The 25,629-nt window shown below is 48.3% G+C and overlaps 5 protein-coding genes across 11 annotated transcripts in view; 3 read left to right on the top strand and 2 right to left on the bottom strand.

Annotated features, from left to right (window-relative positions):
- Positions 1-19: 19 nt before the first annotated feature.
- Positions 20-2,954, top strand: exoc8 (exocyst complex component 8). The gene is made up of 6 exons (XM_037244218.1): positions 20-463; positions 543-1,112; positions 1,180-1,468; positions 1,543-1,796; positions 1,875-2,123; positions 2,237-2,954. The coding sequence occupies exons 1-6, from the start codon at positions 170-172 to the stop codon at positions 2,642-2,644; spliced, it is 2,064 nt and encodes a 687-aa protein (XP_037100113.1). The 5' UTR covers positions 20-169; the 3' UTR covers positions 2,645-2,954.
- Positions 2,955-3,439: 485 nt separating this feature from the next.
- On the top strand, positions 3,440-11,062 carry LOC119117738 (tripartite motif-containing protein 67). 2 transcript variants are annotated; one of them, XM_037244216.1, is made up of 12 exons: positions 3,440-4,322; positions 6,572-6,667; positions 7,058-7,180; positions 8,033-8,143; positions 8,254-8,407; positions 8,672-8,755; positions 9,090-9,253; positions 9,325-9,463; positions 9,663-9,787; positions 9,851-10,029; positions 10,096-10,258; positions 10,333-11,062. In XM_037244216.1, the coding sequence occupies exons 1-12, from the start codon at positions 3,501-3,503 to the stop codon at positions 10,378-10,380; spliced, it is 2,208 nt and encodes a 735-aa protein (XP_037100111.1). In that variant the 5' UTR covers positions 3,440-3,500; the 3' UTR covers positions 10,381-11,062. The 2 variants fall into 2 exon arrangements, with proteins under 2 accessions (XP_037100111.1, XP_037100112.1); XM_037244217.1 differs by lacking the exon at positions 8,672-8,755.
- Positions 11,063-12,047: 985 nt separating this feature from the next.
- Positions 12,048-14,149, bottom strand: c24h1orf131 (chromosome 24 C1orf131 homolog). 2 transcript variants are annotated; one of them, XM_037244220.1, is made up of 9 exons: positions 13,941-14,149; positions 13,604-13,738; positions 13,428-13,528; positions 13,279-13,338; positions 13,112-13,207; positions 12,942-13,028; positions 12,825-12,853; positions 12,629-12,765; positions 12,048-12,553 (listed from the first exon to the last, which is right to left on the bottom strand). In XM_037244220.1, exons 1-8 carry the CDS (start codon positions 14,017-14,019, stop codon positions 12,630-12,632), a joined length of 723 nt encoding a protein of 240 aa, XP_037100115.1. In that variant the 5' UTR covers positions 14,020-14,149; the 3' UTR covers positions 12,048-12,553; position 12,629. The 2 variants fall into 2 exon arrangements, with proteins under 2 accessions (XP_037100115.1, XP_037100116.1); XM_037244221.1 differs by having other exon boundaries at positions 12,629-12,762.
- Positions 14,150-18,262, top strand: gnpat (glyceronephosphate O-acyltransferase). The gene is made up of 17 exons (XM_037244219.1): positions 14,150-14,316; positions 14,743-14,934; positions 14,999-15,175; positions 15,238-15,367; positions 15,442-15,569; positions 15,658-15,733; positions 15,804-15,955; positions 16,177-16,307; positions 16,387-16,613; positions 16,693-16,785; positions 16,889-17,044; positions 17,138-17,217; positions 17,290-17,430; positions 17,513-17,612; positions 17,677-17,761; positions 17,836-17,897; positions 17,959-18,262. The coding sequence occupies exons 1-17, from the start codon at positions 14,293-14,295 to the stop codon at positions 18,000-18,002; spliced, it is 1,998 nt and encodes a 665-aa protein (XP_037100114.1). The 5' UTR covers positions 14,150-14,292; the 3' UTR covers positions 18,003-18,262.
- A 4,413-nt stretch (positions 18,263-22,675) lies between these two features.
- The window catches only part of LOC119117893 (exostosin-1), a 33,417-nt gene continuing 30,463 nt past the window's right edge, over positions 22,676-25,629 (bottom strand). For 4 of the 5 annotated variants that reach the window (XM_037244518.1, XM_037244523.1, XM_037244521.1 and 1 more), the window contains 3 exons: positions 23,886-24,046; positions 23,641-23,812; positions 22,676-23,086 (listed from right to left, as the gene is read on the bottom strand). In XM_037244518.1, coding sequence (XP_037100413.1) covers positions 22,901-23,086; positions 23,641-23,812; positions 23,886-24,046 — 519 coding nt within the window. In that variant the 3' untranslated portion in view covers positions 22,676-22,900. The remainder of the gene's footprint in view (positions 23,087-23,640; positions 23,813-23,885; positions 24,047-25,629) is intronic. The other variant, XM_037244522.1, reaches the window with a different exon arrangement.

Genomic DNA, 25,629 nt, shown 5'->3' with positions numbered 1-25,629 from the left:
CTTTTTTCCCCCCCATCTCGTGACGCACGAGGGTGTCACCCTGTTCTGCTTCCTGTTTGGGTTGCTAGCTACAATGAATAATTTGGACCTCAAAGGGACCCGTTTTTATTGATCATAAGCGTATAGTTCAACAATTCCTTTGCAGGGTGGTAAATTAGTCACACTTACAATGTCCGAACCGGGGAATCGACTTCGCAGGCTGCTGGAGTCGCCCAATTTCGACCCGCAAAATTACGTGAAGCAGCTGTCGCAGCAATCGGATGGCGATCGAGACCTTCAGGAACACCGGCAGAAGATCCAAAACCTGGCCGACGAGACGGCCCAGAACCTGAAGAAGAACGTGTACAAGAACTACCGACAGTTCATTGAGACGGCCAAGGAGATCTCGTACCTGGAGAGCGAGATGTATCAGCTGAGCCACATCCTTACGGAGCAGAAGAGCATCATGGAGAGCATCACGCAGGCAAGGCTTTTCAGCAGAACTAGATTCTGATTTGTGCAATGTATTGCAGTACTAATATTTTCAGCGCACACCGATGCAGGCCCTGCTGTCCACCGACAAGGACGAGACCTCCAAGGAGATGCAGGCCGCCTTCCCTAAAGAGAGTGAGGAGGTGAAGCAGAGGAGCCTCACCTCGCTTCTTGAGAAGGTGGAGGGTGGCAAGACCATTATGGACACCCCCGGGAGGCACCTGGTGTACAATGGCGACTTAGTGGAATTTGACGTGGACAACATGTCCCCCGTCCAGAAGGTGCACGCCTTCCTCATGAACGACTGCCTGCTGATCGCCACCTGGCTGGCCAACCGCCGCGGGGCCGTCAAGTACAAGTACAACGCCTTGTACGACCTGGAGAGCTTCGCCGTGGTCAACGTCAAGGACAACCCGCCCATGAAGGACATGTTCAAGATCCTCATGTTCCCAGACAGCCGCATCTTCCAGGCGGAAAACAGCAAGATAAAAAAGGAGTGGCTGGAGATCCTGGACGAAACCAAGAAGAACAAAGCCAACAAGGAGCGCGGCAAGGAGGAGGAGAAGAAGCCGATGTCCCCCGTTCGGACCGAAGTGTCCACCAATCCTTTTGACCAGGACGATGACGACGAGCAGACTGAGGTAAGGTTGAGGAATCCTGTTTGTTTTTAAAGTTGGACACTTATCTTCCACCCTTTTTCTCCCTGAGGTGGAGGAGAGCGTGGATCTGGGTCTGGAGTGGATCCAGGAGCTGCCCGAGGATCTGGACGTGTGCATCGCTCAGAGGGACTTTGAGGGTGCCGTCGACTTGCTGGACAAACTTAGCGAGTACCTGAAGGAGCAGCCGCTCACGCCCAAAGTCAAGGAGCTGCGGGCCAAGGTGGACGAGCGGGTGAGGCAGCTGACGGACGTCCTCGTCTTCGAGCTGTCCCCGGACCGCTCGCTGCGCGGCGGACCGCAGGCCACCAGGAGGGCCGTGTCGCAGCTCATCAGGCTAGGTTGCTAGCAAATCAATCAGTTGATTTCTGTCAGCAAGGAGAAGCCTTGAAGGTCAAATCTATTTTGCTCCCAGGCCAGTCCACCAAGGCGTGCGAGCTGTTCCTGAAGAACCGCGCGGCGGCCGTGCAAACGGCCATCCGGCAGCTACGCATTGAGGGCGCCACGCTGCTCTACATCCACAAGCTCTGCAACATCTTCTTCACCGGCCTGCTGGAGACGGCCAAGGAGTTCCAGATGGACTTCGCCGGCAACACGGGCTGCTACTCGGCATTCGTGGTGTGGTCCCGCTCGGCCATGAGGATGTTTGTGGACGCCTTCAGCAAACAGGTAGGCGGGCCGGGGGTGAGTCAAATATGGCCCGTGGGCTCTTTTCAGATCTTCACTTGCTCCCTTTGCGGCGTGAAGGTCTTCGACAGCAAGGAGAGCTTGTCGACGGCGTCCGAGTGCGTGAAGGTGGCCAAGGAGCACTGCCTCCAGCTGACTGACATCGGGCTGGACCTGACCTTCACGCTGGAGTCCCTGCTGGTAAAGGACGTGAAGGCGGCCCTGCTCAGCTACAAGGACGTCATCGTGGAGGCCAGCAAGCATCGCAACTCGGAGGAGATGTGGAGGCGGATGAACCTCATGACGCCTGAGGCTCTTACCAAGCTCAAGGTGATCATGATGGGAATGGAGTCAGAGGTCCATCCTGTGGACAAAGCACATCATCCTTTACCGTTCCTTGAGACGTAAGAACGTCTCATCTTTGAACTCGGGCTGACTTACAGGAGGAGATGCGCGCCAGCGGCATGTCGACGTTCGACGCCTACACGGGAGCCGACTGCTGGGTGAACCTGAGCTACACGCTGGTGGCCTTCACCAAGCAGCTGCTGAGCTTCCTGGAGGAAGCCTTGAAGCTCTACTTCCCTGAGCTGCACACGGTGCTGCTGGAGAGCCTGCGTGAGATCGTGCTGGTGGCCGTGCAGCACGTGGACTACAGCCTACGCTGCGAGCAGGACGCCGACAAGAAGGCCTTCGTGGTGCTCAACGCCGCCTTCCTGCACGACTGCGTGCTGCCCGAGGTGGAGCGCCGCTTCGAGGAGGCCGTGGGGAAGCCCGCCAAGCAGCTACGGGACCTCCGCAAGAGCACCCGGTCCGTCAGGATCAACCCCGAGAGCACCATCTCCTTAGTCTGACCTCCTCGGTGCTCACATTTTCACCCAGTGGACGGACGGGGAAAAAGGACTTGAAGTAACTTAGGGTGTATGTTACTTGGCCACCAGGGGGCAGTATAACAAAATCATGGCGGCACAAACTAAGACATGTTAATAACGATATTTGAATGAAGATAAGGAGGAAGTAATGAATGTTCCTGCATTGTACAAAAATGGATGGATACAAAAAGGGATATTAAAATTTATAAATGCATATTTCAGTGTAAATGTTGATTAGTGTACTCGTTTTTAACCACATTAAAATATTAATAGTTATCACCTTTCACAATAATTTGATACTTGACCTAGCCTTGCTTTTCCTCCAAAGATTCAAAATTCCCTCTGTGTCCGGAAAGCCAAAGGGAAAAAAAACCCCACAAAATGACCTCCCCCCTCCATGAATGAATGCACGAGTGTATCAACTGAACTCCTCGCTTGGATATTTTTAGTCCCCTCCACTGTTTCTGCTTTCCTCGTTATGATCGCTCAAGCGGCTCGCTGAGGGAATTCTGCGCCCGGACGGCGCTCAAGCTGGGGTTGCAATGAAGGAATTCATTCAAGGTGTGTGTGGAAGGGGATACTTCACTAAAAGCCTGCGTGAGAGCTATAACAGAGGATCAAATAATTCCAACAAAAAGTCCACAATCACGACTTCATCTCAGTTTATCTTGCCTTCTTTCCAGATGATGGTTTTCTCATCTTGCGTTCAAAAACCTCCACCCATCCATCAACGTCCGAGCGATGCAAGACCCGCCCCTCGCTCGGCGCATGCGCACGGCGCGCCTGCCAGGGAGCTGTCTGCAGACGTTCGGTACTGAAAGCGTTTGGCGCGGGCAGGATGGAGGAAGAGCTGAAATGCCCGGTGTGCGGTTCCTTGTTCAAGGAGCCGCTCTTGCTGCCCTGCTCCCACAATGTTTGCCTGGTGTGTGCGCGCAGCATCAGCGTGCACACGCCGGACGGGGAGCCCGCCGGAGCCGTGCAGCAGAGCCGCGCGTCGGCGGCCAGCTCGGACTACGACTACCTGGACGTGGACAAGATGAGCCTGTACAGCGAGACGGACAGCGGCTACGGCTCGTACACGCCGTGCCAGCTCAAGTCGCCCAACGGCGTGCGGGTGTTCCCCCCCCCGCAACACCCCCACCACCAGCAGCGGCTGTGCTCGCTCACCTGCCCGCTGTGCCACCGCAGCGTCTCCCTGGACGAGCGAGGGCTGCGCGGTTTACCTCGCAACCGGCTCTTGGAGGCCATCGTGGCGCGGTACCGGCAGACCCGCGCCGCCACGGCCTCCGCCGCCTCGGGGGCGGCCAAGTGTCAGCTGTGTGACCGCAACCCGGTGGACGCGGCGGTCATGTGCGAGCAATGCGACGTGTTTTACTGCAACGCCTGTCAGCAGCGGTGCCACCCGTCCCGCGGCCCGCTCGCTAAGCACCGCTTGGTCCCGCCGCCCCAGCCGCGACCGGGCCAGGCGGCCTCCGGGGCGGGCGCGGGACAGCCGCCGGCCACCGCGCGGAAACCGGCGACGTGCGTCGAGCACGAAGCGGAGAACTTCGTCATGTACTGCTGCAACTGCAGGGCGCCCGTGTGCGCCAAGTGCGCCGAGGAGGGACGGCACGCCAAACACGACGTCAAGCCCATCGCCCTCATGTGGAAGCAGCACAAGGTACGCCGCTGTCGTCGTACGGGGAAGGCTGGGGGACCTCGCTTTACGAACGAATTGCACCACAAATCTGAACGTGCCGTAGTTGACAATTACGGTCAATGCCAAAGTATAACATTTCCATGAAGTCAGGTAGATTCGGATCCAAAAGCTGCTGCCTTTAGTTTCTTCATGGACAAATTCCACCCCATCAAGTTGACAAGTAAACATTGCTGTTAGTGCCCCGTTTTTAAATCCATTTACATATTTGTGTGACTGATTTGGAGACCAAAATGTAACTGTTGATAAGAACTCACATAAAAAAAGATATATTTGACTTCTAATCAGTATATCAACTATATTGCTAGCAACCAGTTTATGGTCACACTGTTACCATGGCAACTGATTCTGAATCTCTCTGTCCTGCTCTTGCTACTGGCTAATTATTTTTTATGGTCATCCATTCATCATTTCCCCCCTTCCCATCCCCAATGGTGTTTTTGTCTCCTCCTCCTCCCCTCCCTTCCCCCCCAGCCAGAGGCTCTTGTAAATGGACCGTGAAAATCCCATCAGGGGAACCGGGAGGTGAGGGGGCGTCGATAAGTAATGAGTGCCGTATGAATAAGATATGCTAGCTTAGTACGGCGTCCGTTTACGTCGAGGTTGCCCGATGGACGAACCTGCAACAAACAAGCGTTGGTGCCCCTTCCATCTTGAAATGAAGCCAAATTAGCATGTTCATAACATTGGATTGCTTCATACTTGCAGATCGAACAATTTGTTTTTTTTTGTTGTCAAAATGATATTTCCCACAATGACACACACACACGCACATAGTGAGAGTACAGAAATTCAAGAATGTTCAACTGGACTGGAGCACTGAATGTAGGTCAATGCACACTTTGTTGCACTTCCTTTCTTCCTGCACACAGCCTACACAGCAAATACTGTGTGTGTGTGTGTGTGTGTCAACATCACCCCCCGAATATAGCCGAGCGTGTGTGTGTGTGATTTATTTTGGGTAACTCTACGCTAGACCTCGTAGAAGGATACAATGAGCCGTGGGCATTACCATGGTAACGTGCCACCGCGAATTCACTCTCGCTGAAATTGACTTTGAACGGAGAGGCTCGCATCGTGAGTCGGAATTGCCTCACGTGCGGAGGTGGAGGCGCCTTTCGGAAGGACACAGGCCAGCGCAGGGCAGATGAGAGGATGACGAGGATGAAGGGGCGGATGGCAGATTGCGTCGGCGCTTCCGCCGGAGGCGGCGCGTTAATTCCCAAACACTCGAGTTGAAATTGTCATCCAATTTACGTCTGACTTGTATTAAATGGGACATATTATGGACAATTTGGTGTCTCTGAGAGCATGTCGGGGAGGAGCTAAGCACAGTTAATTGAGATGTGGCCGCTCAGCAGAGAGAGGGCATAACAGAAGCATAAATATGCAAATGAGGAGAAATAAAAATGGCTCGGGTAAGGGTCATAAATGCGGCCCCTCCCCTCTCCCGATTCCCCCGGGTGTCGTCTTGACGTGAAGGTCAAGCATTTGGGAAGGGCGTAGACAGTCTTTTGTTCTCGCCCGTGCTCCTCCGTTTCGGCTTTAGGAAAAAAATGACACCTCGCACCGCTAACTAGCGCCTCGCTATGCTACAAGTGGCGCAACTTTTCTGTGCTGCCATGAGGCTCCACGTGACAAGATGATGGGATGTGACTCAAAGGTCAAGAGAAAGGGGCAGAAAGGCCGAAATGATGCTGATGATGATCCAGGGAAAGCCCTCATCATCCGACATTCCAGTTAGCGCAGACTTGGTGCGGGCCCGACAGCTTGTTGGGCCAGATGGTCTCCACGGCGACAAGGGCCGCTGAAGGGTACGCTTGATTTGTGACTCATCGAATCATCCCGGCGTGCACAGGGCAGGGAGACCAAGCGGATCACGTGGGAGGTGCTGATTTATCACCGATGGCCACACGCGTGTGTGTGTGTGTGTGCTTCCTTTGTTCTGCCTTTTGTCAATGAGGGGGGCTGGAGCAGCCACCCCCAAAACACAAAGCTCCACGTCCGCCCACTCATCCAAGCGAGTCAAACTGCAGGCAATCTAGACAATAACAAACTGAATAGCAATTAAAAGGACCTAAGCACCTCATTTCCATTATGCAAAAAAAAAATCCGTTAAAATCAATTCAAGGAAGTGCATTATTTTAGTGACCGGTTTTGAAGATGAAGATTGAATGAAATAAAACAATAACAGTATATATTTTGGTTGGCAGTGTCAACTCTCTCAGGCCCTCAACGGCGTCTCAGACAAAGCCAAAGATGCAAAAGAGTTCCTGGTCCAACTCAAGAACATGCTGCAGCAGATCCAGGTCAGGTTATACCAAAAAAAAATCATGTATTTATGTAACCATACGCGTTTTATTATGCTAGCTCGTTATTGTTGTCGCCTGAGGAGCATCCTCGGTTCTTACACGCAACAGATTCTGCTGGCTGGCGAAATCAACACAATCACGTGGCAGATTTAAAAAAAAAAAAAAAGTCATTTCAAGGTTAATTATTCCCTTAATGGGAAGGACTGTGAGCTTGACTAAGTACGCGGTTAATCCGCTTTTTACTCTGTTTTTGTACAGCTGCAAACTCCTGCGAGGAGGATTAAACGTGTTACGCAATAGCAGGACCAATAAGCGAGATTCATTTCTACGACGGAATGGAGAAATAGCATTTTTCCAAATTTGCCGTTTTCTTTGCGCTCGACGCAGGAGAACGGCGTGGAGTTCGAGGCTTGCCTGGTGGCTCAGTGCGACTCGCTGATCGAGGCGCTGACCCGACAGAAAGCCAAACTTTTGACAAAAGTCACCAAGGAGAAGGAATACAAGCTGAAGGTAAGCCGGGAAACAAAGAAGGCCCAAATTTGTCAGTCCAAAATAGTTTTTTTTTTCCTCCTGTCAAAAACGTCCACCTGTTCACACTTGAGCGAGCAAACTTGCCTCTCCGCTGGAACGTTACGTAACGACAAGCCTTCCAGGCTGTAAAATCGATTGTGGCCGGATTATCTTTGTCTTTTGTCTCTCCACACGCTCAAGTCCACTCACTGTCGCCGGGAGTCTCCTAATCTGCTTTTGCAGATCACAAGCAGACAGATGTTTGGCCTATTTGTCAAAATGGCCGATTTTGATCCCTTCAAAGCGCCGCCGCGTTCCTCTTTCAAAGAACGAGCTGCGAAATGAGTTTGTGCGGCCGCCTTTTCTAATTTCCATTTGAAAACACGCCGCCGATTGCCTCCAAGCTCTTTCACGCCGTTCGTAATTGTCTGGCTGACAGGTGAATCGTCAAGCGTGATCCCATTAGCCGTCAAATTAACGCGCGTGACTCCGGCTAATTAAAACGGCTTCTCGTCGTTCGTTCGCTGAAAAGAACTCGTAAAGACAAAAGCACTTTTCGCAAACACAACCCGCAAATGAATATGTATTACAATAAACAATCTCACATTTACTTTTAAGTAAATATTTTGATCCGGCGATATCATTCCAGCCGAGGGAATCACGTGGCCTCAACCTTCACGAGTAATTAGCCTCAAACGTCGCTAACATGCGCCGACTTCGTATCTAATTTCCCGACAGAGCGGAAACGTGCTCGCTTTTCGATCCCACTCCTCCTTCGACCCCTTGATATTGACTCTTGGACAATAGTGTCTTTGGCCATGTGATGGGGTCACTTTCATTGTCGGCCACTAGGTGGCGCGCGACCAGATCACCCACTGCACCATGAAGCTGCGGCAGACCACCGGCATGATGGAGTATTGCCTGGAGGTGCTGAAAGAGAACGACCCCAGTGGCTTCCTCCAGGTAAGACATCTGGCTAGACAGCTGCTATTAAGACACTTATAAAAAGTCTACACACCCCTGTTCAGAAGCCATTTTTTACAAGGAAAATCTTTGTTTCGCCGTACGTCCAGATCTCAGACGCGCTGATCAAGCGCGTGGCATCGTCTCAGGACCAGTGGGTCAAAGGCAACCTGGAGGCCAAGGTGGGCCCGGACTTTCAGCTCACGCTCAACACCGACGCGCTTCTGCAGAGCATCCTGCAGTTAGATTTCTGCCAGGGCAAAGGTACGTGCACCGAAACTGCTTCGAGTATTGTTTTGCATCCTTTATGAGGCACAATAGTGTCTAATCGTGACTTCCAGATCCGTCCATTCGATTTAATGCTGCGTAATTAAGTGTTACGTAACGGCGTCACATGCTCAAAGTGATGAGGCACTGACGACGTGCCCGAAAAGACATTGTTGGAACGGGCCTACCGATGAATCGATTGCGGATGACTGCTGTTGATCTTAGCGTGCGCGTGCGTCATCCTCCAAATGGTATTTCCAGACGTGCAGGATGGCGCCTTAGTGAAACAAAAGCAGCAGGCAGCGGCCAGTGCTGAAACCGATGCCGATGCACAAAGTCCAGGAGGTATTATTTCCACAGACTTGTCTCCCCCCCACCCCCTCCCTCTCCCGTCCGTCCCTGACACCAGCCCATGCATGGTTTGGGTTTCTGAAAATGTAAAAATCCGCCACCCCTCTTTATTAAGGTCTGCGTTAATCCTCCAATGATTGCCGATGTTTGCCCTACCAATGAACCCAAATTGATTCCTCAAAGCACTCGTAATAATCCACTCACTCCTGCTCGTTGACACAATCCAGCACATGGAATCAACCCATTTGAACTGTCCGCGTTTTGAACCGCTCATTAAATATGGTGACATGCTAACCGATTATCCCCCCCGGACCCGCCCCTCCCTCAGCGGAGTCGGGACCCTCGGTACCGGCGGCTCCCCTCCTGCAGCTGGAGAAGTGCTGCAGCGGCAACAACAGCGCCACGCTAGCTTGGAGGGTAGCCGTGCCCCAAGGAGCGCCCATCGAGGGCTACATTCTGGAGCTGGACGACGGCAACGGTGGACAGTACCGGGTTGGTGGCACGCAAGCTGATTTTTCTCGTCCTTCGAGTCAAAAAAATCCAACTTCGCTGTGTTTGCACAGGAGGTGTACGTGGGCAAAGAGACGGTGTGCACGGTGGACGGGCTCCACTTCAACAGTTTGTACAACACCAGAGTGAAGGCCTACAACGCCGTCGGCGTGGGGCCCTACAGCAAGACGGTGGTGCTCAAGACCTCCGACGGTACGCTAACTCCGCTCTCCGGCACTCACACAGCAAATACGTGCGTGACGTTACCGCCCGCGGTCCCAAATGTTCCGCCAGACATCTCAATGACTCAGCGCCAGACTCGGATTTCACTCCTCTGCGCCCGGCTTGTTCAAAAGTAACGAGACGGCTGTGATTCATCCACGCTCAATCACGACTCCATCTTCCCCCACAGTGGCTTGCTTCGCCTTCGACCCGACATCGGCTCACCGGGACATCGTGCTGAGCAACGAGAACCAGACGGTGTCATGTAACAGCTACGACGACCGCGTGGTGCTCGGGACCGCCGCCTTCTCCAAGGTGACCTTTGGGGGGAGGTCAGCATTTATTGTCTCCCAGATACTCAAATGGTCTGGATTTTAGGGCACCCACTACTGGGAGGTCCGCATCGATCGCTACGACAACCACCCGGACCCCGCGTTTGGCATCGCCCGCATCAACACGGTCAAGGACATGATGTTGGGCAAGGACGATAAAGCCTGGGCTATGTATGTGGACAACAACCGCTCGTGGTTCATGCACAACAACTCGCACACAAACAGGTAGGTGGGGAAACTAGCGGGAAGCTACACGACACACTCGAGGTGCTCACGCTTGCGCACGTGCAGGGCAGAGGGCGGCATCACGAAGGGCGCCACGGTGGGCATCCTGCTGGACCTGACCAAGCGCACTCTGACGTTCTTCATCAACAAGGAACAACACGGACCGACCGCCTTCGAGAACCTGGACGGCGTCTTCGTGCCCGCCGTCAGCCTCAACAGAAACGTCCAGGTCGCTACTGTTAGGAAATTGTTTTGCTCAAGCCGGTTTTACTAGCTGAGGTTCTTATTTCCATCTCCTTCCAGGTGACGCTAGTGACGGGCCTGGAGGTGCCAAGGGTCCTCAAACAGTAAAGGAGGCCTCCACAAGATCCTCAAAAGGTTTCTCGGATAATAGATTGGCTCCGTCAGCGACAGCTCGACACGAGCAGTTCTCGACGGAAGTCCGCACGCACAATTAAGCAGACTGCAGGGCTACATTTTTGTCATCTCGCGACGAAAGACAAGGAAGACATTTTAGGGTGACAGCAGCAAAAAGCTTTTGTTAGAGTTCAAACAGCGACTCAGGTTGTCACGGCGATAAAATATTCACGCGCTCGACTGAAGCCGTTTTAGATTCGCTGCGGAAAAATGTCTTCACAAGCCGCACGAAGGCAGTTTTGTTTGGCGTCATAACAATTTCGTTAGTTCTGGGCATGACGTGACTTCTACTTTTAAACATCTCCTTTTCAAAACGTAACAAAGTAACGCATCAAATAGCCAACTGGAAGAAATTACGCGTTTGAGTCCCCCTCATCATCATCGTCAATGAGATGTAACAAGGCCGAGCATCTTTCTCACTCAAACAGCATCGGTGATGCGTCTGCAAGGGGGGGGAACCTCAAGACGAAAAGTGAATATTTTATACGCAACATTGGGATTTTTCTTTTTTTTGTGGGTCACCTCATGGTAATTTAATCACGCACTCTCTGCAAAGCGTTGCTTTGAATCAATGAAAAGTGGCTCCGGATCACTGTGACATAAAAAAAAAAAAGAACACTGAGCCACTTTGAAGAACACAGGCAACAAGTTTTCTTCTCATTTAACCAGACGTGTTTGAAATTGCATAGCGCAGATATGATTTCAAAATCTTTCATCTGAGAATAATGTAAATAACAAATATGCTAATAAGCTAACGAATGAGACGTACGGTGAGCATCAAGCAAGTTTACAAAAACTATCTCAAGCTGCTTTTGTGAAATAGCCTCGTGCATTGTTTACTGCCAACTGCTGTGATAGAGCGCCCCCAGCTGCCCAAAGGAGGAATTACAACCACTCCAGCATCGCGCCTTGTTCTAACGGACACTGATCAAAAAGCCATTGCATCTCGTTTTAATTAATATACTGTAAAGCTCTAGATGTAAATAGAAATGTATAAAATGGGTTGCTTATTTTCCTTCATTTAAAAACAAATATCTTCTTCGTTTTATTCTATTCATAGGATTTAATCATACAAAATATGCCATGTAGATACTATTTAGAGGGTTAACTATTAATTTCATGACGCCTGTCATCTTCAAATACTGTCTTTGATATGGACAAAAGTGTTGGGACACATCTCTTATTTATTAATTCATCTTTTGGACAACTAGATGCCTTCCCCTTTTGTGGGAACATTTTGGGGAGAAGAAATTGTAGAGTCTCTACTTTTCACTTCTGGAAGGCGACCCAATACTTTTGTCCACAGCTACATCTATTGTCAAAGGGTTTTACTGGAGAGTTTGGAAGCCCCGTGACATGCCAACTTCTAAAAGTTGCTCACTGCGGTGTCAGCAGCATGTCCCTTTACCTCACAAAATGAATGTCTTAAACTTTACATATTTATTTAAATGTACGGTGCTGTATGTGGGGTTGGGGGGAGTGCATGCCCTGATATTGGAAATTATTTATTGAGTAAGTCTGTAAATATCTTTTGTTTTAGTACGTCGCTCCTCCTCATCAGTTTGTTTGCCGTCCAAGTTGCTGCTGTTTCTATTCCAAAGTGTAAAGAGCTCAATTAGCATTTATTTCCTTTCATTCTTTGAACTTCATCAACCCCCGCTCCCTTCTTTGGCCAAGCTGTGAATGTTTTGTACGACTAAATGGTTTATATATATATCTATCTATATATATGAGCAGAAGAAAAAGACAAATACACACGCAATGTTTACTTTTGGGTTGTTTGTATAACAAAAAAAAAAGAGAAATAAATTACCTGTGATGATTTAAAGACAAAAGAAGAGTCCAGTTTGGTGCACACAGTTTTTTCCTGTCGATTCAGCTTTTGTTTGTTTGCTACACTAAAACCTGAAGTCGCGCGAGACTTTCCGATGATTCTTCGGTTTTACTCTGTATACTTTTGAAAATCCACTTTTGGGAGATCACTTAGGTAAATCCATTATTGGTCCGTGTCAGATGCGACCTCACCTGGGTTGAGGTCAAAGGTGCGGCCAGCTTTGTACTGCGAGTCTGAATTCTTCCTTCCTCCACATGGAAAAAACTATTTTGCCTGCAAACACACAAACAATTAAGGCCAAAAATTCTCCGGATGAGTGTGCTGCGCTAGCCACGTCATGCCACCCACCTCATTTGCGTTGCATCTTGCTCTTCATGGTCTTGATGTCCTTTTGGCTGAGGATCAGTATGCCGTCCTTGAAGCGGCCCACCTGACCTGTGGGCGCCGAGGACGAGCCAGACGCCGGCGTCTTCTTGTAGTCCCTGCTGGGGACAGACTCTCGCATCAAGATCATCTTCAAGAATCACGTGCTAAATTCACATACCTCGGATTCTTCTTCTTTTTCTTCGAGTCCTACAAAACAAAAGAAGCCATCGATCGTAAAGCAAGAATTTAACTGACAGGTTTTTTTTGGGGCTTCTGAACATCCTCCAGGCCTTACCGACTTCACCGCCTCCTTTTGTGCCGTCTTCTTGTCCTTGATTTGCTGCTGCAGCACTTTATAGTTCAAATAGTTCTTCTTGGGAGGCTATCAGGGAGTCACCGGCGAGTTAACAAGCAGGTCACGTGGCAACCACAAGCAAATTCATGTAACGTTGAGGTTCTTCTTACTCGTGCGCCCAACATGATGGCTCTCTCCTTCTCATAGACTCGCTGCTGCTCCTTTTTGTAGCCTGTGATGCCGAAGCGATGCACCTCCAGTCGAGCCTAATTCACACACAGCGACCAGATAAATATACATCACCTATCCGATCGAACCAAAACATGAAATCACTTACCTTCTCAAAACTGACACCCTGTTCTGAAGCACTCTGTAGCATCTCTGAAGTCTTCTGCAGCTGAGGATGAAAAATATAAATTAGGAAAACAGAGAGGGCATTTCAAGTGATCTTATGAGGGGAAGCAAGACAGAAGTAAAGGAACTTACAATCGTTTCATCTCCAGCAGGCATCTGTTGGGTCTTTTGTCTCTTGGCAGGGTCCTGAAAGGTCACCACCTCCACGTCACTCACCGGATTTACAGCTGGACCTGAAATATAGTCAAATGCATTGTATCAAATGTGTGTGCATCTTCAGATCTGGAATATTGGCTGCAGTTTTGTACCTTGATTGTGGACAGGCACCTCAGAGGGTTTCTGTCCTCCACCTTGGTCTTCATCAAAAGTCTCAACTTTAGCAACTTCTTCAGAACTAGCTTCTTCCTGGCATCTTTTTTGCTTTTTCTTCGTTTTCACAGATCCTGATAACCAAAATACAACATAGTTTACTATATTTGGACCCCATTTTGAGAATCATTATTAGAATAAATATGAAATAAAGTTAGAATTAAACTAACTTCAGCTAAGTAAGAGTTAACATCGGTGAAGTATATTCGACCATTGTGGTTAAAGAACGATCGAGTAACGAGGTTGCCCGCAAGCTAGCTACCTAGCTGCACTTACCAATGTCGTATAACGTATCCAAAATTTGTTCCAGTAAAGCACAGTCATCGTCAACAGCCTCAGTAGTGTCGGGCTTCATTTCAACATTTATCAATTACTATCTAAGACACAGACGAGAGTAGTCGCCTCGTCGTTGAACACCACAATAGCAACACGCGTGGTTACGACGCGGTGCGGTTTGGTCTACCTCGGCTACCGTAGGTGCGTGTCAAAATGCCGGAAGTGGCAGTTAACGCCCATGTGAACTTTCTCCTCTGGCAGCTGATAGTGCGTTTGTATTTTATCAATTGACGACCCGGAAAAAACGATAAAAGCCTGACTGGATGCAGCCTGGGTGCTCGCGTGAGTAAGGATGGCATCCAAAGAGGTTTACTCGGTATGTCAACGTCTTCGATTAGCGTGGAGGCTAAGCTAACCCGACTTGATCTGTGTGGCATTTGACATTTGAGTTGTTTCTCCATTTAGCAGACCGTGACAGGAAGATTATCTCCACCAGTCATAATCTTACAATAACACAGTTTAAATGACGCACACATCCAAAAGTACACTGTACATTGTGTTAATGTTGCAACATTTTGTATCTCTTCCTTTTTATTACCTGTTTGTTACTGTGTACTTCAATTATTTCTAAGTTACATGCTTGTTTAAGATTTCTACATTATTATTATTATTATTAAGATATTGAATGTTTCTGCAATTTCTGATGATCTCTTTTACAAAAACAAAAGTGTTTCCTATAATAGAGTCAACAAAATGTGGAAAGAATGCTTCAATTGGAGCCTTTTTGTGTTCTATTATTCAGCGTAGAGATCCGATGCTGAAAAAGCGAGATGACTTTGAAGACGTCCTGGAGGAACGGCGGAACTCCAGCGACCTCAGATATGCCGTCAAATGCTTCACGCCCGTCCTCTACAAAGGCTTGACGCCGTGCACGCCGGACACGCTCAAGATCACCACGCTGCACTCTGATCACGTCCAATATGTCATCCGTCGGGTAAATATGGCCTCTTTAAAATCGATTAAACCTATCCTGAATTCGAAGCGCTGTTTTCTCCAAGGTTGCCAACGAGACGGGCAAAGCGCCGGACGAAGTCCAGGGGGAGGCGTTAGCCGTCTTGGACGAGATGGCTCACCGCCTGCAGCTCAGCACGGTTCGCTTCTTCGCCTTCACCCTCAGCAAGGTGTTCAAGACCTTGTTTCGAAGTGTCAGCGTTAACGAGGAAGGCATCCAGAGAGTGAGCGCCAATTCATCGGCCGATTGATCGGTTATTGGTATTAACAAGCTACTTGCTTTTAGCTCCAGCAGGCCATCCAGGAGCACCCGGTGGTTCTCCTCCCGAGCCACCGCAGCTACATGGACTTCCTGCTCATGTCCTACATCCTGTACACCTACGACCTCTCGCTGCCTGTCATCGCCGCCGGCATGGGTAAATTGTACCAGATTACACAAGGCCCTGTAGAGAAAACAACTTACACTCTTGTGTGTGTCCCCCACCCGCAGACTTCATGGGGATGAAATTTGTGGGCGAGATGTTGCGGATGTCTGGCGCCTTCTTCATTCGACGCTCCTTTGGTGGCGACAAATTGTATTGGGCCGTCTTTTCCGAGTACGTCAAGACCATTGTCAAGGTAAGGAACAAAGCGACTCTTATCGTGACTATCAGAGCGAATGCTTAAAAGACCGCAAAAGACTAATTGTATCGACTGTCTTTTTCAGAATGGGTACGCCCCCGTTGAGTTTTTCCTCGAGGGCACGCGAAGTCGAACAGCAAAATCGTTAACGCCAAAGTTGGGTAAGAAGAAAAAAAAAACGAGTCATATTTACCAAAGATTTTCAAATGTGCGGCGTGTGCTCTGGTCAAGGCCTTTTGAACATCGTGATGGAGCCTTTCCTCAAGGGCGAGGTGTACGACATCCGCTTGGTACCGGTCAGCATCAGCTACGAGAGGATCCTGGAGGAGGCGCTTTACGCCCGGGAGCTTCTCGGGGTTCCCAAGCCCAAAGAGTCCACGTCGGTGAGTCGAACTTTTATGTCTGAGGAATAATGTACGGATGTTTAGTACACCGTAGTTAAAATAAAGTGAAACGAGGACACACCTTTTGACGTCGTTGAAGAGGTAGCCAGTTGTTTGCAGGACAACAGTGACACCTAGTGGCAATTTAGAGACATTGTTGATATAATTTAATGATAGGAAAACAAATATTTGTGACTGTTTCACCTTCTCTTTGATGCCAGGGTCTCTTTAAGGCCAGAAAGATTCTGCGTGAGGACTACGGCAGCATCCATGTTTACTTTGGCCAACCCGTGTCGGTCCGGAGTTTAGCCCAAGGCCATGTGGACCGCCGTCAATATATTCTGACGCCCAGGTAACAAGTTTAGAAATATGGATAGCTGCCTCAAGATGTCGTGTAGTATTGTGCATACTTACTTTTTTTTTTTTTTAAGACACATCCCGGCAAGGCCCAGCGAGGACATTGTGCGCTTTGTGAACAGCGCCGCCTACAGGCTGGTGAGGGCGCAGGAGGAGAACTCTGTGCTGAAGCCGTGGGTCCTCCTGGCCACTCTGCTGCTGCAGAAGGAGGAGGCGCCGTTGAAGCTGGACGAGCTGACCGAAGGAGTCGTGTGGCTGCGTGACCTTTCCCGGCAGTACGGAGCTTTCCTCCATTGGCCCGGTACAGTGAGATGCTTTGTTCATTCATTGGCACAAAGTGTTCCTTTCTCTTCTGACTTTCTTTGAATTCGCTTCTTCAGACCACATGCGTCCATCGGAGGTGGTGTCGTCCAGCCTCGCCCTGCACGGAGGTCTGGTGAGGGTCTATGAGGGGCGGGTTCACCTGGAACAAGGTTCGTTTGTGCCGAGTGTGCACTTAAGTGGACGCGACTTTAGTCCACGGCAGTTTTTTAAATTTTTTTGGATGTCGTCTCACTATTTGTCGTAACGCACCAGGTGCAGACAACGCGGCCGCCTCCCCGGAGGAGAAGCTCCTGAGCCGGGCAGTGCTGGTGCTCTCTTGCGCCTCCTACAGGAACCAGGCACTACACGTCTTCCTGAGACCGGCGCTGCTCGCCTTGGCCGTCGGCGCTGCTTCTTCCACTCGAAAACGTGAGGTTTTACATTGTGCATATTTTACTGAGCAGCCACATTGTTTTATCTTTTCTGTTCTATGGTTACCATCACTTTTTTTCTCCCCTGTAGAGGAAATCTTTGAGCGCTTCAAATTCCTGAGGGACGTCTTCTCTAATGAATTCATCTTATGTGACGGCGCCACCGTGCAGGTGAAGAAACCCACGTTTTTTTTTAATTTTATCTTACTTCGATGAATAATTATTATTTTTTGGCCGTGGTAGGACTTTGATGAGGCGTGTTACCTGCTGGAGAAGACGGGAGCGCTGCAGGTCTCCCAGCACGACGTGGAGGTGACAAAACGGGGGCAAAGGACCCTGGACTTCCTCACGGGCGTGCTAGAGCCCTTCCTGCAAGGATACCTGGTAACGATACCTCCAAGGAGGGAATTTGTGTTTGATTAAAAATTTATTGAAATTAGAAATGTATTTCGAATGGTGTGCGCAGGTGATTTGTGGTTTCCTTTTGGAGACGGCCGCCGAGGCGCTACCGCAAAAGTCGTTTGGCCATGCCGTGCGCCAGTTTATCATCAAACATCTGCTGGCAGGTGGGTCGTGTTTGTTTTGCATGCATGAACCTTTCACGTGGTTGTGTGCTATTGTGTGTCGCAGGGAGGCTGAGGCACTCGGAGGTGTTGTCGTTCGACCTGCACAAGAACGCGCTGGCCGCTCTGCTCAGACTGGGCGCCGTGAGAAAGTAAATACAACATGGAACAATACAATGAGTTGTACAATATTTCTTAAAAAAAAAAAATCAATTTGTTTCACCAGAGTGCAGCAGGACAGTCTGAGTGTGGACAAAGTGAAACTCGGCTCCGTATTAGACACTTTGGGTAAGAAGAAGACGGCCGTTAGCATTTTAAACAAGAAGTTAACCCCTCACCTCTTGCACAGGAGGGAAGCTCCCGCCGCCCAACGTCGCCGCTGCTCGCCTTTAACGCTGTGAATCTTCACCAAAGGACGCTTTGGACTCAAGCGTGACAGCCAAACCACTTTAAATTGAATTCAAGAAACGTGTCTTTTTTTCGGTAGACTAACATCTTCCCTCGGGGTCAATAATTAGTTTGCTCAAAGAGGATGCGCTGAGAAGAAAGTTGAATCATGCAAGTGTATATATTCAACCATGACTCATGTTAGTGCACTTCTTTATTATCAACTGATGTGTGAATTTACCTCAATATCAAAAACTTCTGCTCATCTCTCTGTGGTAATATCGTTTTTCTTTTATTGGGCTTTTTGTACTTTTCACTAATGTGTGTTGTGTTCAGAGGATCTAATAATTAAAGATTTTACACAATTAGTCATGGTGAGCTGTGTGTTTATAATAAAATCTTAAAAATAGGCTTATGCTCACAATCTAATGAGATTCAATGCAAAGATAATTAAATAGGACAAAATGTGAATGACCACTAGGGGTCAGGCTTGCCTCACAAAATCTTTGAGCTACTTCTCCCAGTAACATGTTGGGATATTGGAGGTGGTTTAAGTTAGTTTCTGCTCCAAAAAAAAACCTTAAAAAGAAACAATCCGACTTTTAAAACACATTTTTGCTCTCGACTCTTTCTCATTCATGGCTGACAACGAGGCGCTCTAAATGGACCACGCCAGGCCTGTTAGAAACCAAACTGAATTTACTTCACAAGGTTCAAGTCGGGCCACCGGGAACGCTGACGACACCGACAAAGTGACGTTCCCCAGACACGCACGTGTCAGCTTTCCTCCATCTCGCTGTCTTTCTGTCCGTCTCGCCTTTTTTCCCTCGGAATTAATCATGCGACATGTAGTCGGGGAAACAAGGTGACATTTCCCCATAATGAGAGCAACGGGCGTAAGGGCGGGAACGTCGACGTCGGCCGGGCCCTCCTCGCACGCGGATTGACATTTTCCATTACCCAGTCAAAATGTACATGCGTGTTTGTGGGCGCGCTCACCGGCTTTTTTTTTTTTGTCTTGGGCGCCGAATCATCCATCTTGTTATAGCCATATCCCCGCGTCCCCGTGTGTGTGTGAGTATGTGTGTGTGTGTCGGAAGGTGAAAAGGAATGATTTATGGACGGGAGTGGTGCTGGAGAGCTCCACGTACAGCAAGGCCTGTAAATCCTGATAAAAAAAATACTGGATAGAAGCAATTTAATGCCATCAATCTTCACACCTGGAGGCTGTGATATATTGGCAGGTTTGTGTGTGTGTGTGTGTGTGTGTGTGTGTGTGTGTGTGTGTGTGTGTGTGTGTGTGTGTGTGTGTGTGTGTGTGTGAAGCAATCTAAACCCAGCTGCACTAGTAGTTTAAATTTAATGTTCAGGAAAGCCAACAAAACTTAAAAGCACACTAGCATCATAATGGGAAATGTCTCACAGATGCGAATGTTGCCACCGGGAGCAATTTCCACTCATGAAATTAACGATAAATCGAGCTAAAAGGGGTTAGATGAAAAAAAACGTCATTTGGAAAAATAACAAAAAATCTTTAAAAAACACGTGAAAAGTATTTTAAATATTTTTCTTCTATTCAAAGTATTTTTGTCTAGATAACTTTTTGGGGTATTTATTTTTTTTCTTTTCTGTTTTTGCATTCTCGGCATGATATAGGAGCCAACACGAAGTAATTATAACTTGTGTTGATCATTTCATTTACACTCCAACAGAAAAACACACAAACACACAGTAGTGTTGATTTGTTTTCCTTATTTTAGAATTCAACTTCCTCCACATCTCATTTCCTGACGCGCCTGACTGACCAGCACACACAACCCTGCGCCGCCGACAATTTCCGTTGTCAATTTCCGACCCGCGGGCACACACACGCGCACACGTCTTGTGTTATGAAAGGAAGCAAAGCAGCGCCAGTGTGAAAACGCAAGCCGCGGTGTCCTCTTGAAGATGAGAGCGTCAGATTTCCTGTGGAGGATTTAACACAGGCCGGCGCCGCGCTGCCTGGGTAGATGGGAAATTGCCATTGCTGGCCAACTCTAAAAGATTCCGATAAGAGCAGATTTGTTCTAAGGAGGCAGCGGCGGGGCAAGGTTATTGCGGGAAAGACTTAAACTTGTGTGCTCCAGCTATTTGTGGATTGTTGGGAGTTGTGAAAGTCTTCTTTGTGTACTCGCATTATACTGACCCCTGGTGGCCCCTCCCAGACGTCTTTCTTTAAAAACGACTTTCTAGTACCATCTTTTCAATGACACACATTCTCTTCTATTTATGTGGGTAATAATACACATACCCCCTAAAAAACATTCCAATTTGTTATCTTATGTTATTATTTATTGTATTGCAGGTATGCTCATTTACTGTGGAGAAGATACATGAGAAGCAACAGGCCAATTTAATCACTTTTTAAATGAAAATGAATTGAAGTGAGTACAATTTGGATTGGAATCATTTTTTTTCAGTGTGTGTGTGTGTGTGTCCGTTCTCAACGTTTGGGCCATTAGTTTGCATTATGTGAGTTATGACAGGCGAGGGAGGAAGGACGCGGTTCTATTGGATTGTAATTGTGCAGCAGCTGTGGAAAACGACGTCCATGCTGCTTTTCTCTCAATTTTCCTAGTCATCCTTGAAAAAGTTCAAGGAAAACCCCCCGTAATGCGCAACAAAGAACTTTTGTGAATAATAGAGAAATAGCTTCCCCCCCCAGTTTGAATTGCATGCAAGATAGCACACTCTAGAGAGCCACAAACAACAACGGCCTCCACCGGTAGCGTTCAAAACGACAAGATAAATATGAACTAAGCACATAAAATGTGTTGATAGCCAGCTGCTTGTTTCCGTCTTGTTTTATATACTTCTTCTTAAGAGTATGAAAGTTAAAAGAAAGAACATTTCACAAAAGCCAGGTTCCTTCCTGGTGCTTAATAAATGGACCGGCCGTCGCCATGATGTCACCGCAAGATGACATCATAAAGTTAATAAAAAGGAACATGAAAAACGAAAGGAGACGGTCCTACTCCACGCATTCCGCTTTCATTACTACCGTGTCATCATTTAACGATAAAAATTCACACGTAGAACGGAATGTGTAATAGTGACTAATGAATAATAGGTGGGTCTAAATTTCAGTGTTGCTTTAAAGCAGACGAATGCGCTCACTTCCTAGACTTGCTTTAATATTAACGGATGGACGAATAAACACGCGGGTTGCTTTCATGCTAACGTCGGGATGCTGGCGCCAAACGACGTAGCAAGCGCTGCTTTAATGCGCCGGTCGCTTTGCGTCCCGTCAGCGCGTTTGGGATTGAGCCCAAGTGACGGCCGCCGTCCTCTCCCGCTTTCATCTCTCGCCGTCGTCACGCCTCCATTAGGCTCCCGTCATGAATAAATCATCTCCATCTTTATGATTATTCACTTTGGCACCAGGCGACACTCATTGATTGGCCGCCAGCCTAAGAATCACACTCCTCCCAACCCCCGAGGAAAATGGGGTAAATCGGTGAGAGAAGTGGAACGCCGGCGTATTCAAATCCGTCGCCGCGGAAGCCGTGACCAAATGAACTAATCTGCGCGAGTCAGAAACTGTAGTGGCAGTTTGGTGGGAGGAGATGATCACTAAGATTACAAACTAACTTCAATTCAAAATCACAAAAAAAGTAGAGAGCTGTACAGAGATCACGACCTCCTGGAGCTAATGTTAGCTTGCTAGCAAAAGAAAAGTCCATTCGTGAGCCAATATTCCATTTCTATTGTATGAGAATTACAGCCGGCCTCTCGTCTCCCTTCATTTTTCCGACATTGAAATTTTGGTTTGTTTGAGTGGAGAAGCTTTAGTGACGACACAACCAAGTGTCCTATATATGCTATCTTTTCCTCCAACTATGTTTCTCATTAAAGCCTGTCTCCTCGTATTTGTCATAGTGGATGCGCACACACATACACGGAATGGATGGATGGAGAGTCTCCAATTTTGGACCTAAATAGGACACCATCATTGGATCTCAAGAATTGTGCGAGCGAGAGGAAGATGAGGGGGGGGTTGGCGGTTCAAGTTGGAAAAATGATTTGGGGGAATGAGTTGTTTGCACTTCTAGTTTGGATTCTCGAGGTGGGAGTTCAGTCCTGCTTCGGGTTAAGGAGGTCTTTCATTGTCATATATATATATATATTTTTTTGCTAACTACCTTTCTTGCATTGCAGTACAACCTTGACTTGAAAAGACAAGTCACGGCGTCTAAACAGACTAAGAATGTCAAAGCAACACAATAAGCATAAAAATGCTACTATGGGGGGACAACATCGCATCTGATTATCATATAAATTTATTTTATGGCTCAACGTGTCGGCCATAATGTGTCGATTCTACACAAGTTGAGTCCTTGCTCGGAAGAGAAGCGATCAAGGTGGAATCATTTTAATATTCATGCGCACGCCTTAATGGAGGGGGGGGGGGGGGGGATAAGGATGCATTTCCAATTTAATAGGTACAACTGATTTTTGGCTTGCTTTTCATGAAAATATTTTCTGCCTCTTTCATGAATACCTTCCTCATTCGCTTATGTTCAGTTAGTGCACCTAATTAGTGACCATTTTAGAAACGAGCACTTTTTACTGACAGAAGACGCATATCTTACAGCTGTACCTAATAAAGCGTCCAGAGAAAGCAAAAAGTGACACTTCCGTAGCATACATCGATTTTATTTGCTTCATACAGACACGAACCGCCGGCGTAAATCTACAAGAGCAACATTGTCCATCGCATCGACGGCGCCAGAGTTCATACGATTGCGCTTCCTTTGCTCTTTTTGGATTACGGGGAGAGGAAAGCTTGCGTTCATGCGGTCCGTTTTGCCGTCCGGCCGGCCGGCGCGAGCGTACCTCCTGCCTTGGCCTAGCGTCCACGAGGTTCACAGCCTCTCGATGTCACGGTACTTCTTGCGCAGCATGGACACCTGGTCCCGGAAGAGTAACGGGTCCAGCCTCATCTGCGAGTGCAGCAGAGGCATGAAGCCCAGCCAGCGACTGAAGGTGTTCACGCACGTCTGACGCTCGGCAAAGTGGTCCGGGTCGGCCCACCGGGACGACTTGGAGCCCTTCGGGGTGGACCCAAATAAGACGGCGTTAAGTCCGTGGTTCTAGTTTTAGCTCAGGTTCGGCTCTGCCTGCTCATTTAAGCCGTCAATTACATTCCGCCGAGTCGTCACATATCAATCGTGGAGTGACCACACGCAGATCCAAAGTGTTTTTGGCAATTATTAAAACCATATTGTAGGAAAAGGACATATTGATGGAAACGGGTGATAATCCTGATGACATCATAATGACATCTTCACCATTCCTCCTATCCGCAGGGCATACGTTGTAAAACGTTGTCGTAATTCCCCCGATAGTGATATCAAAAGATATTTTATTTTTAGGAGAGCATGAGCGTCGGATTTCCAGGCAGCTCTCATCAAACACGAAGACAGGAAACACTTTCATTATTTCCTTTTTTACTCTTTTTACGCTTCTCATTTCATCAGCCCTTGGGCTTGTAACAATATTAAAATAATTTGCCACGTGATCGACAGACGTGACAAAAGTGTTTTGGCTGATCCCAAAATGGCCGCCTGAACGCAAAATCACACACCTTTTTTTTTTTTCTTACCTGGCTCATCATGGTCTCCTTGTACTGCTTCTTCTGCGTGACCTTGACGGGCGCTTGCTTGGTGACGGCCGAAACCAGGAAGTTCATCAGGATGTCTTCGCAGTTGGCCATGTGGTCCACCATACTTAGCAGGCTGCTGGGCACGTAGCTGCTGAACAGATAGTGGTAGTACCTGAAGGGGGCGCCGACGTTACATGTTAGCATCGCTGTGGAGGATAAAGACGGTCTTTTCCAGAACTGCGAACCTGTGGTAGAAGGCAGCCCCGGTGAGCACCATGGAGTAGTCGTTGGTCCATTTGGACGTGTAGCCCCAACAGGAGCGCGATCCGTCCCAGTAGTGGCTCCGAGCGGGATAACCCACGATACGCTCCGGAAAACTTTGCCACACGATGAAGGCGAAATCCACCTGGAAACATTAAGTGTCAGTTTTACATTATTGCTCAGCGCAAGCACACCTGGCCTCTTAATTGGAAAGCAGTGCAAACGAATGCTCACACCTCGTTTTAGACGCTAGTGTGAAAAGTGGGAAAAAAGGAGCGAGCTAAACTTGAATCATTTCCTGCCATCTGCGCGCTGAGCAGACAATAGAAAAGGTTGCGGCTGCCGCGGCGGTGATTGAGACGCGCGCGTGCTGCGTAATAATTAAAAAGGTGCTGCACTTTTAATCACGTCGCCATCAGAGATGAAAACATTTCCAATAATGCCACTTGGCATGTGTGACTTGAGCACGGAAACGCACCCCCGCCCCTCCTCGCCTGTCTGTCTCCATTAGCGACAGGCGTGACGTGGTGGAAACGCAGAAGCGCGACATTCGGAAAAGTGCGTGTGTGTGCGTGTGAGGGAGAGATAGTGCATAAGTGCAGCGAGGTGTGCCAAAAGAAATGATCCAATTTCACCTAATTGGTCGGAAAATGACCATTTACGCACGGTTGATACATTAAATAAATACATCCATGTTCATCTATCTATGCCAGCGACCTTTAGCAACAAGCAGAACAATTAAGTTATCTTCCACTAGATGGCAGAAGGTACGATTGCCCTGTTGTAAAGAAACTGGAACAAAAGAAGTCCACCCGAAAATGCTTGTAATTATCTACAGATGCCACCAGGTGGCGGCAAAGCACTTTTTTTATTAGCCACCTGACTTAATGAAACTCCTATCCTCATTTCAACATAGTTCCTTGGTATGATTTTTATATTCAACGCATAAAAAGGCAACTAATGTAATTAAGACATGTTCCCATTGCATTGCTCTGTTTAATGACAAACATTTTTTTTCTTTGATGCAAAATCTTTGCCTTGAATGGAAACATGTTTGGACGCACCGAGCTGAACTAACAGATGCTAGCGAGGCCAACCCGGCCGGATCCTGAGATTGTATACGGCCAGTGTATCGACTGTAAATCTGGTGCGGCTTTAAAGGCGTCACATAAAAAGGAGTTACGTCACAGTTTACAGACTGTAATTTGTGCAAGCTGAAGGCGAGCACATATTATAGACCAGGCTCATTTATGCTCCCGGGACGCATGAAAATACGTCACTGGATTAGCGCTTGTGTTCAATGATTCTGTCGAGACACACGTAGACGAGTCTTTGCGGTCAGCTATGGCCAAAATATCAAAGTGTTATTATTCAAACGGGCTTGATTACGAAGTGGCCCGTGATTCGATTCCGCTCGGCGTATTTCATCTCCTCTTGGCCCAAATCCCCGCGCGCAGCCTAAAAAGGCCAATTAGGGTGAAGGCTTATCGAGCGCAACCGAGATTCCATCCGTGTCCTCCCTCCTCCTCCTCCTCCATAAAACAATCCGGCGGCACGTAAAAGTTTCACCGGTCGGGATTGTTTGGCCGCGCCGCCACGTGTAATTGTCACGCCGCGGGAAAGGTGAGCATTGACTCGCTCAGATCAATAAAAACGTTCTTCTAGTTGAAAGATATGTTCACGTTCCATTATGGATGGCGTGCTTTGTGACCCAGCGAGCGACTCCTC

This window comes from Syngnathus acus, chromosome 24 (assembly GCF_901709675.1).
Source record: "Syngnathus acus chromosome 24, fSynAcu1.2, whole genome shotgun sequence".
Lineage (NCBI taxonomy): Eukaryota > Metazoa > Chordata > Actinopteri > Syngnathiformes > Syngnathidae > Syngnathus > Syngnathus acus.
This window is presented reverse-complemented; position numbering and strand designations above follow the sequence as displayed.

Bases quoted from the DNA above. Each gene is read 5' to 3' on its own strand.
- exoc8 (XM_037244218.1), top strand. From the start codon at position 170: ATGTCCGAACCGGGGAATCGACTTCGCAGGCTGCTGGAGTCGCCCAAT. The intron at 1,797-1,874 runs GTAGGCGGGCCG...TGCGGCGTGAAG, and splicing joins TGGACGCCTTCAGCAAACAG to GTCTTCGACAGCAAGGAGAG. The intron at 2,124-2,236 runs GTGATCATGATG...GCTGACTTACAG, and splicing joins AGGCTCTTACCAAGCTCAAG to GAGGAGATGCGCGCCAGCGG.
- LOC119117738 (XM_037244216.1), top strand. From the start codon at position 3,501: ATGGAGGAAGAGCTGAAATGCCCGGTGTGCGGTTCCTTGTTCAAGGAG. The intron at 9,254-9,324 runs GTTGGTGGCACG...GTGTTTGCACAG, and splicing joins GCAACGGTGGACAGTACCGG to GAGGTGTACGTGGGCAAAGA. The intron at 9,788-9,850 runs GTGACCTTTGGG...TCTGGATTTTAG, and splicing joins GGACCGCCGCCTTCTCCAAG to GGCACCCACTACTGGGAGGT.
- c24h1orf131 (XM_037244220.1), bottom strand. From the start codon at position 14,019: ATGAAGCCCGACACTACTGAGGCTGTTGACGATGACTGTGCTTTACTG. The intron at 13,529-13,603 runs GTACAAAACTGC...ACTATATTTCAG, and splicing joins GGTGCCTGTCCACAATCAAG to GTCCAGCTGTAAATCCGGTG. The intron at 13,208-13,278 runs GTAAGTGATTTC...TGTGTGAATTAG, and splicing joins AGGGTGTCAGTTTTGAGAAG to GCTCGACTGGAGGTGCATCG.
- gnpat (XM_037244219.1), top strand. From the start codon at position 14,293: ATGGCATCCAAAGAGGTTTACTCG. The intron at 16,614-16,692 runs GTACAGTGAGAT...TCGCTTCTTCAG, and splicing joins AGCTTTCCTCCATTGGCCCG to ACCACATGCGTCCATCGGAG. The intron at 17,431-17,512 runs GTAACGATACCT...TGGTGTGCGCAG, and splicing joins CCTTCCTGCAAGGATACCTG to GTGATTTGTGGTTTCCTTTT.